The sequence below is a fragment of the Manacus vitellinus genome, unplaced genomic scaffold (genome assembly GCF_001715985.3).
Source record: "Manacus vitellinus isolate BGI_N305 unplaced genomic scaffold, ASM171598v3 scaffold_129_pilon, whole genome shotgun sequence".
NCBI classification, from domain to species: Eukaryota; Metazoa; Chordata; class Aves; order Passeriformes; family Pipridae; genus Manacus; species Manacus vitellinus.
This window is the reverse complement of record NW_021938948.1, coordinates 64777-74730: the sequence shown is the minus strand read 5'-3', so window position 1 is coordinate 74730 and position 9954 is coordinate 64777. Positions and strand designations below refer to the sequence as shown.

Below are 9954 nucleotides of genomic sequence, written 5' to 3'. Positions count from 1 at the left end.
GGCTCCTCCACTCCCATTCCAGCCCCAGGGCTCCCATTCCAGCCCTGGGAACTGCAGGCTCTGCCCAGGCAGTTGAATTCTCCTGGCCCCAGGCCTTGCAGAATCCCAAGTCTCCCTCATTTCTGAGCAGGTGCATTCCCACACCTGTGAGGATTTGGGGAATGTCCTCATCCCTCCCTTTGATCCACTGTTGCCTGAAGGTGTTTCCATTTACCTGTGACCAGTCATCCAGCAGCCCTGGCCTCAGCCCTGGCCTCAGACTGGATCCAGAGTTCTGTGACTGTTCAAATCCCTTAAAGGAATTACTGGAAAATGCAAGGAAGAGCTCAGCCCCAGCAGTTGGCATTGTGTGATGTGGGGACCAGGGAGAAAAGAAAAGAGGGGGGGAAAAAAAAAGGAAAGGCGTTTCCCTCCAGGCTTTTATTTTTGTCTTATCAGAGAACTCTTTAAATTATGATCTCCCCTCCTTTCCTCCTCCACAAAAAGAGCATGTAAAAAAATAAATCTGAGGTGGTGAAAAGCTGGACAAAATCCCGTTTCCAGCAGGATGGGGAGGGAGTGAGAGCTGTTCTGGAGGTGACTGGTGTTATTTAAGTGCCATTGTGGTCACTGTTGTGACAGGAGGGTCGGGGAACACTCACAGAGGAAACCGAGAGCGAAACGAGAGTGAATGACAAATGTTTGCCCAGGAATTACATCCCCTTAGTTTCAGAACTCGAGCCCTCTTACATAAATGCCAGCAGGTTTGGGTTTGAGGGCACTCTGGGGCTTCCTGGAGCTCCTCTGGGGGTGGGTGTGTGTGGGAAACATGAGAGTGTCACTCTGAAATCCTCACTCTGGAATCCTCTGGCCCCTCTCACCCCCTCCTGGAGGCTTTATCAGGGCACCACCTCGGTGGCATCTGCTGAGGAAATGATAATTGGCACCTGCTGCCTTTTTTTTTTAAGTCAGCTGATGGGTGGGATCCCGTGGGGTTGGGGGCACTGGGAGCACCTGCATGGGGACAGCAACAAATCACTCTGAAACCTCCTCCTCTGCTCTCCACTCCTGCTGCTGACAACGTTCCTTCCTCCTCACAGGGATCTGGGGAGAGAAGATGGAGCCTTCCCCGTTCAGCAGAAGACAGTGGGCCTCCCAGTCTTTGAAAATCACTGCCAAGGAGCTTTCCCTGGTCAACAGGAGCAAGTCCTCGGCCCTGGCTGAGAGGTTCTCCAAGTGAGTGGGGCTGTGGGGCTGGGAGGTGACAGCTGCTCCCTTGGGCAGGCACTGCTGCTTTGCTGCTCCAAAACACCCCAGAGGAGGCCTTGAGGTTTCTGGTTTAGGATGTGCTGGGCAAAGGTTGTTCTCCTTGCTGACATTGCCTTGTTTCAGCAGTCAGAGCTGGAATACCTTCTTTCAGCTAAAGGAGCTAAAGGAGATCATTTTCTGTCACACTACCAGCTGCAATTTGGAGTACTGGGATGTGGGAAGCCATGCCCACTGCCCAGCCACCCTCTGGAGGAGGAACCTTTTCCCAATATCCCCTGACTTGGGTAGAAGAGGAATATTACCCTTGCCTTTCCTCTGAGAGATGGATGAAGTGTTAAACCATAAATCTTGTACACACTGAGGGGTGGGAACCTGCATATGTTTCCTGGAAAAGCCTCTATTTCCTCAAGGAATTATAATAGGATGCAGCTGGGACTTTCAGTGGGATTTGGGGCACCTGAGCCTCCTGGGATCTTGCATTAATAATGGAGCAAAGTTTAGGGGTGTCTGGATCTTGAGTGTGGGGGAAGCTGTGTAAGAGAGGGATAACTCTGCACATCTCCAAGTTCCTCTGTGGGTCTCTGGGCCAGGGAGAAGCTCTTTGCTGTCACTGCCTCCTTAAGGTAATTTATTCACTCGCTGGAGCTTGATTACAGGACCTGGTCATCTTGCTAAATGTTGATAATCCCTCGAAAAGGGCTTACTGGGAGTAATCCAAACTGCTATTCCTTAATCAAGTCCTGTCCCCCTGCACAGGCAGTGTCAGTTCCTTGGAAAAAACAGGGTCCTGCCCCCTGACACCTGCAGGGAGGAGGGTGATTTTTCTAAATGCTGTTACCCAAATATTTGTCTGCGAAAACGTTTCTTTTTCCATCCCACATAATCAGTTTTGTCGGGTCACAGGCAGGCAAACAGCAACGGGAGGGATCCAAGCAGTGCCCTGTGCTGGGCAGGGCTGGGGCTCCTCAGTCCTCCTGTGTTTTCCAGGTGGTACTTGACTTAATCCCTGTGTCCCTCTTGGTTGCTTCTCCCAGCATTGATCCCTCTTTTCACAGCAGCACTTTCTCAGCGTGTCTTGCTCAAATTTTGGACCCTTTGTGGGGCAGAGAGGTGGGTGAGTGTGTTTGCAGGGATTAAAGGGGAGGCAGCAGCACACTCACAGCTGAGTCAAAAGCAGAATTCCACAGATAAGGAGAACAGAAACACCCTTTGCCCAGGCAGACAGACACTGGGTGATGTTCCCTCTCCCTGAAAAGCAGAGCTCTCCCTAAAAAGGCAAAATTTGTCCCTAATTTTCACACTGCAGACACCAAGTGCAGCCCCCCTGCGTGGTGCAGGAGCAGTGAGGAGTGTGCAGGGACTCCCCCCCGGGGGCAGATTGCAGGGAGTTCCCCACCAGAGCTCCTTAAAGGACTTTGATTCCTGATCCAGGGTGGCTTATCTTGGGAGGGCTGTGATTACCCTTCCTGCTGCAACCCTGGCTCAGCTGCTCAGGAGCCAACTGCTGAATGGGGGCAGTTTCCAGCCCACAGAGTCAGATCCACTGGCACTCAGGGAGGTTTTTTGGGGTGTGCCAAGCTGGGATTTGTTCTGGTTCAGCAGCTGCTGGCTAAAGAGCTGAGTTATTCCTGCCAGGGGGGCACAGCAGACAGCTGGGTGGCGGAAACAAAACCAGCTATTCCAAGGTAAACTGTCTCTGTTTGGGAATCAGAAGTGCTTAGGGAGGGAGAAACATTAATGGGTGTTATTACTGTAAACTGGGTGACTGAAAATGTGTCTGTCACTTGGCTTTGTGTCATTTGCTGCTGTTTGTCCAGCCTCTGGTTTTAGTTGATGAATCTGGGGAGTGAGATCCATGCTGGGGGGAAAAAAAAAATCCCAGCTGTCTTTTCAGGAGTGTTCTGTCTAGTCAAAAAAAGTCATTTTCGTTTGGTTTTTCTCCCTCTCAAAGGTATCAGAAAGCTGCTGAAGAAGCCACTGCTGAGAAGAAGAGAAGTGTAAGTGTTTGCATGAGTATTTGTTTCCTTGGGGATGAGCAGAGCCCACGATCAGGATGGATCACCTGCACCAGTGTTGCTGTGACAGCTGATTTTTGGAATATCCAAGTTGCTGCCACGAGAACTTGGCTTAGACACAGTGTTTGCTCTTGCCTCAGTCTCCACACCTTCCCCCAGTGTGGAGGGAAGGAAAGGAAAGGAAAGGAAAGGAAATGAAGCTTCTGGCCCAAAGCTCTGTTGAATCACCAGTTCACCCCTCAGCAAAAGGCAAACTGAGTTAACCATGGGCTGTGAACACCCACCTCCTGTTCTCAGCTGGAGGCACTCGTGTGGTGCCTCTTCCCTTCTTAACCAAACTGAAAAGTGCTTAAAAGAGGCCTCCAGCCTCTCTAAAATCCGTGTGTGCCTTTGAGAGCTGCAGGATCTTCCCTGAAGTGGCTTCCAGGGCTGGAAATGCCCCTGGATGAGGCAGCACCAACCTTTTTGGCTCTGTTACAGCCTCACATTCCCTCTGTTGCACTTGGTGTTCCGGGGTCAGGGAACCTTGGCTGGAACACCAGGCAGGAAGGTTGCAGGGCTTTGTCCAAGCAGGCCCTCGGGGTAATTAGTGTTTAAAAGGACTGCCAATATTTTCAGGATCTAGAGGAAAGTCGCTGCCTCGAGTTCCTTAATTCTTGGGGCGTCACTCTTTTGCTGTTTGGGATAAAATAAGCACCCTGAAAATTACTTTTGGGTCTTAAACTCCCTTCACTGCTCGTGCTTGTGTCTGTCAGTCCCCCTGTCATCAGGGAACAGGCAAATCCCAAGCAGGAGGGACTCGTGTTAGGAAGTGTGCAGGGACCCCAGAGGTGTTCCCATGGAAACCTGCTGTGCAACCTCCAGGATTTCTGTCCCATTACAACACTTCCCTTATCATTTCAGTGCTTTCCTTTCAATGCAGTCAGCAAACAGGCTGATTTTTTTTTAATTTTTTTTTTTTTTGTGGAAGTATAGGTGGATTCAAGTCAATTTGCAAAGCAGTTTGTTCAAAATGGGACCAGAAGAGTAATAGGGTGAGAGACTTAAATCCCAATATAGCTGCTAATCCCAGTTAATTCCTGTAAGCCTGGCAGGCCCTGCTCCACTTGCAATGAGTTTGGAGTGGTCTCTGTAGGGGAGAGGCAGGAAACATGCAATGGTGGCAGGTACTGGGTTGGGGTGAACCAAACAGGGGCTGGGGCTGCTGCTCTGGGGAGGGGGAACTGCCTGGAGCAGAACTGCTCTGGGAGGGGAGAGATGGAAGCACTTGGATGGGAGGGATGGAAGCACCTGGATGCTCCAGGTGCTCCCTGGAGGGGTGAGGTGTGTTTGTGACCCCCTGGGCCTGTCCCTGGCAGAGCTTTCAGTGGCCTGAGTGGAACAGAAGGAAAAATCCCAGCGAATTGCTGGTTATCAGAGCACTGGAACAGGCTGCCCAGGGAGGTCCTGGATTCTCCCTACCTGGAGTCATTCAACAACCTACTTGCTCTAGGTGATCCTGCCTTGGCAGTGGTCCCTTCCAACCCTAACAATTCTGGGATTGAGGAGGAGGAGTGGGGGGATGTTGGTTGTGGGTGCTTGGCTGGAGCTTTGTGAAATCCTGGTCAGATCCCTTGGGGCTGAAGTGCTGCTGTTACCTGGGAGTGGAAACACAAAACCCCAAGGGCTGAGTGGTTTCTGAGGACTGATCTGTAGCTTTTGGGAGGGCCTGATAGCTGTTGAGGACGCTGCAGGGTCGGGCCCTCCTGTCCCGTTCCCTCCTTGTGTGGATTTGGGTCCCATTTCCTTCATATGTGGATTCGAGCCTTTTGTGTGGAATTTAACCCCTCGGGTTTGACTCCCATTTTGCCTTATAAGGCCATCCTGTTTGCTCACTTCCTGACTTTTTTTCTCTCCTCTCTCCCCCCCTCCTTCCTTCCCTGTCCTGGATGTTTCTCCATGTGGCACAGCTGGAACTGTTCACAGCTGGCCGGGAGCGGAGCCCTCGCCTTCCCCCTGCCTATGGGAGAGGAAGCGCTCGGGAGAGCTCGGAACTAACTCCTTGTCCCTTGCAGAACGCGGAAAACCTGCCCCCTCACTTCCCCAGGGGCAATCTGAGCGCGCTGAAGAAGAAGTGGGAGAAGCCGGCGCCGGGAGCGGAGCCCGGGAGGGAATCGCTGCGGGGCGGCTGCGCTGAGGTTCGGCACAAGGTCGGCACCGGCCGCGCTCCTTCCCCATCCCCGGGGGCTGGGGCTGCCCCCGCTGACGGCTCGAAGGCCAGAACCCGCTCCCCGGAGGGTGCCAGCATGGAAAACTGCGTGAGAGAGCCCAGGGAGGTGGAAAAGCCCGAGGCCGGCGAGGGCGCGGAGCCCCCGGGCAGGATCGAGAAGTACAACGTGCCCCTGAGCAAGCTCAAGATGATGTTCGAGAAGGGCGAGCCCCCCCAGGCCAAGGTAAGGGGCGCTCCTTTCCCGAAATCCCGGGAGCAGCTGGAGCTGCTGCCTCCTCCGGGGAGCACCGGGAAAACCCCCGGGAGGGAGTGGCTCCGGCTCCGGGCTCTGCAAATCTCGTGTGCATTGTTTCGGGGGGGGGATAAAAGCAGGACATCGTGGGGTTTAATAACTCACACCGCGGTGGGAACGACTTACTCGAGCCTCTCCAGTGCGTGCAGGACGCTGGGAGCTGGTGGCTCGTTGGGGTGAAATGGTTTTTGCTCCTGGAAGGGGTTTGGTTGAAGGGAGAAAACGGGATTTATTAGGTCGGGATTGTTTCTGCCTCGTGTGAGGATTGCGGTGAGTTACACGAGCAGGAATTGTGCAAAAATACATATGTATATATGTATATATTTATATATATTTATATATTTATGTATTTTTAATTTATTTTATATATTTACGTGTTTTTATCTGCATATGAAAGAAGAAGTAACTGAGGTGAGCTCAGCAGTCAAGCTGAAGCACTGAGGAGTGAGAGGTTTTGATATCTGGATCAGCACGAGTCACACACACATATATATATATATACACATATACACGCATAAATATGCGTTGTGAAATACTCCCATCTTTTCCTCGCTCTTCCCACATCTCTGGATCTTAACAAACGTTTCTTATCGGGGAAAAAAAAATAAATTAAAAAATCCCTCGGGGGGGGAAACGAAGCCGAGATGGCCAGAGCAGCTCCTGCCCTCGCTAGTTTTGACTTGCAAATGCTCAGGGCTCGCATTTTTCCTCCGACTGCTCATGAAATCCGATCCCGCGTGTGGACTCCGAGTGTCCCCGGAGGGGGGGGGAATTGCTCAACTCCAAAATGAGTTGCATATGCCGGGGACTTGAAACGCGGGTCCCGAGGCCCCGATGCTGGTGGATTTTCCAGTTTTTCTCATCGTTTCCCCCCCCTTCCTCCCGGCTTTGTTCTGCTGCGGGTGGTTTTTTCTTGAAGCGTTGGGTGAAAACAAACGTATTTTGGGCAAGGATTTAGGGCTCGGAGGAGCCGGTCGGTGTCGGAGCGAGGTTTGGGTCCGCGTGGAGCTTCACAAAGTTTCACAACTCCGGATTTTTTGGAGCCTTTGTCACGCTGTGAGAGCTGCCCACCCTGTCCCCCGCGGGGAGGGCGATGTCCCGACAGCCCTTCCCTGAACTCGGGATTCATCACTCAGGATTCCGCTGGAATCCTGCAGATGGACTTCGAGTAACTTTATCTCAGGCTGGGGAGTAAATTGTTTTGGACCCGAGTGAACGTGAAGCTGATGGTTTGGTCGAGTTTGGTGATTCAGGCATTGTTAAGAACCGGCTAAAACACAGGAAACGCCGTCCAGGAGGGATGGAACTGGCCGGGCTGGGTTCGAAATCCCTCTCCCAAGTTAATCTGTTAGCCTTTAATTTTACAAGGGGAAAAAAGGCACGGAGTGTTGGGAAGTTAAGGACTGTATTGGGGGGGGAAAGGGGTGTCTGTGCAGTTAAATTCCTGGTTCTGGGAATGGATCTGAGGGCAGGAGGGTGATGTCATGTCCTGTGCAGTGAGGGGAGCTGGCACTGGGGGGACACAGCTCTGGTTCAGTGGAGTGGAAGCCAGGACAGCCCTGCTGTGAGTGTGGCCAGTGCAGCTCTGCAGTTGCCTCTTCCCACTTCTTTCCTGAGGCTTCTCCGTGGAATCATTTTGGTGGAAAATACCTTTTTGATCACGGAGCCCAACTGTAAATTCAGCTGAGGGATGGAGGCTTTCCTGGGAATTTAATTCAGGTGCAAGTGCTGTCAGAGCTTTGCTGACAGAACATCTGGGTGGACTGGAACAGTAAATGGACCTTCCTGGTCCCTGGGCAGGTCTGGGGCAAGAATCCAGATTAGAGCCTGGATTTCCTGGTTCCATCTCCCCCTCTGAACAAACCTACTCTCGTTTTCAGGTTTAGGAGCAAAACCTCCCTCCTTTGTTCATTTATTCTGCAACGGAGAGGTGGCAGATCCTCCCCTGTTGCGTTTTCACGGGGACAAACTGCTCTCTAATCCCATTAGGGGCAGGCACGGCAGGCTGGAGTTCAGCCTGAGCACAGCCTGGGGGTGAGAAAAGCCCTGATGTTCGAAGGGCTCCTCCTGGAAGTGGCAGTGAAAGCACAGCCGGGGGAGATCAGAGGAGGAGGAGGAGGAGGAAGAGCAGCATTTCTGGCAGAGTTGTCTCCAGGCTGGTTTGGGTTTCAGGGCTGTGGTGTGTAGGGCACACATCTGGGGTGGAATGAAAGAGGTGTGACTTCGATTTGGGTTTTTTTTTTTTCCCGACTCTGTGCCCCAGGGTGAAGCTTTAACCACCCTCCTGGTGCCTCTGCCCTCGCCCAGGGCTGAGAACTTGGGGCTTTCCACACCCCAGGGATGTCTCCTCTCCTTCCCAAAGCTGTGCCTTGGGGATCCAGGGCTGGGAAGGAACTGACAGCACGTGCCCAAGGCTGGGATTTGGGAATTCCTCCACGTGAGGGGTGTTACCTCCCATGAACCACTGATTCCCTGCAGTTGGTCCCTGCAGACTGTGATGGGGAAAGTCCCTCATCTTCCCTCTGTTAAACTTCTTTTTCCTTTTACTCTGCTTTCCTCCCCCCAATACAAAACTGTTGATGTAAAACCCACGTGTATATTTATAGATATTTATAGATTTACTGAATACTGGGAGGTTTATTGAAATATCCCTGACCTCTAACAAATCTCTGAGCAGCAAGAACCCCGGGCTCAGGGTGACAGGGAAGGGGTCACTGGCTGAATAAGGATCATTTAAGAGCAGTTTTCACCCTTCATGAGGAATCTGCAAGTCCTTACAAGTGCAGGCACTCCCAGCCCGAGCCTATCAAGGGAAGGAAAAGACTTGTCAGAGCTAAAGCTCTTTTCCAGTAAGAAAAGTTACCAAAGCCCTTAAACCACAGAAATAGAAACTATTTCCCATCCTAATGGAAAAAAAAAGAGGTTTTCCAGCTGCATTTTCCTTTCCTGGTGAAGCTGCTGTTTGCATGGAAAGCAGCCCTGATTTTTTCACAGTGATTGTCTTACAGAGCAGTGTTAAAATAAACTTTGGAATTTCCTCCAGTTTGGTGAGCAGCAAATCTGAAACTCGTTGGAAAAGTTGGGGAGGGGGGGAATGTGTGGTTGGAGCATCTTGCCAAAACCTGCCTTTTTTTTTTCCCTGCATTAGCCTCAGTCTGCATTTCCAGCTGTGATTTAACTCTTCCTAGGGAGGCAACAAAAGACCCAGCACCTTCTAGGGTTTTATGGGTTGGGCTTTCAGCTGTGAAAACAACCCCACCTTGGTGGGGTCCAGCTGAACTCTGTGCTCAGGAGGTTTTGTCAAAGCTGTGGAAACTTCTTTTCACGGTTTCTTTTGCTGGGATTTGGATTTTGGGGGGTTGGTGTCCAACAAACAAGTGTAAAAATCTGATTGAGGCAGCCAGAGCATCTGTGTGGTGCTGAGGGACACCCTGTCCAGCTCTGCAGCCTGGCAGGGAGTGATTATCCTGCAGGTCTGGGAATATTTATCTCTCCTGCTTAAGCTTCAGCTTTATCAGACCTAATCAGGGAATTATTTGGTACCAAATGCATGAACTGTCCAAATCAAAGCAGGTAACTTGAGATAACTTTTATTACAATACTACCAGTTCCCTTTTCCCTGTGGCTGAAAATCAGTGCAGATTTCAGGTGGCTTCTCCTTTCACCCTCCACCTGATTTTAGATCTCCACAGAAACGGTGTGAGTGGCAAAAATCTGCACCAGAGTTCGTGTGTGCAGTGGGAACCACCTGAAAACCTGATCCCTGTGCTCCTTTTCCAACCAGGAGAGCTGTCAGAGGGCACCAGGTGACCTCTCCAGGGAAGGTGTCCCCCAGGTGACAGGGTCAGGCAGTTCTGTGATCAAACTTTTAAAGGAGATGTCACCTGCCAGACTCGTTTATTCGGGCCAAGCAGCTTTGCTAGTGACACCTGGGCCTCTTAAGGGATTACCCCCAGCAGGCCCTGGCTGTGCAGGCAGCTCAGGGGGTGGCTCTGTGCCCAGCAGGTGCCCAGGGAGCCCAGGAGGACGGCGCTGGGCAGGAGGGTCTCGGAGAACAGCGTCTCCTCGGAGGACTGCGACGCCGGAGCAGGTCAGGGGCACCTCGGGGCTGGGCTTTGGGCTGGGCTTTAATTCACTTTATAGAGTCAACCTGCTTGGTACAGCACAGGGGAGACTCCCCTGGGTGTGGG

At 51.9% G+C, this 9954-nt stretch overlaps 1 protein-coding gene across 1 annotated transcript in view; it reads left to right on the top strand.

Annotated features, from left to right (window-relative positions):
- The first annotated feature begins 1096 nt into the window (after nucleotides 1-1096).
- LIMA1 (LIM domain and actin binding 1) overlaps nucleotides 1097-9954 on the top strand; it is a 20881-nt gene continuing 12023 nt past the window's right edge. Inside the window, exons 1-4 of the mRNA XM_029965984.1 lie at nucleotides 1097-1215; nucleotides 3200-3245; nucleotides 5318-5695; nucleotides 9770-9854. Coding sequence (XP_029821844.1) covers nucleotides 1097-1215; nucleotides 3200-3245; nucleotides 5318-5695; nucleotides 9770-9854 — 628 coding nt within the window. The remainder of the gene's footprint in view (nucleotides 1216-3199; nucleotides 3246-5317; nucleotides 5696-9769; nucleotides 9855-9954) is intronic.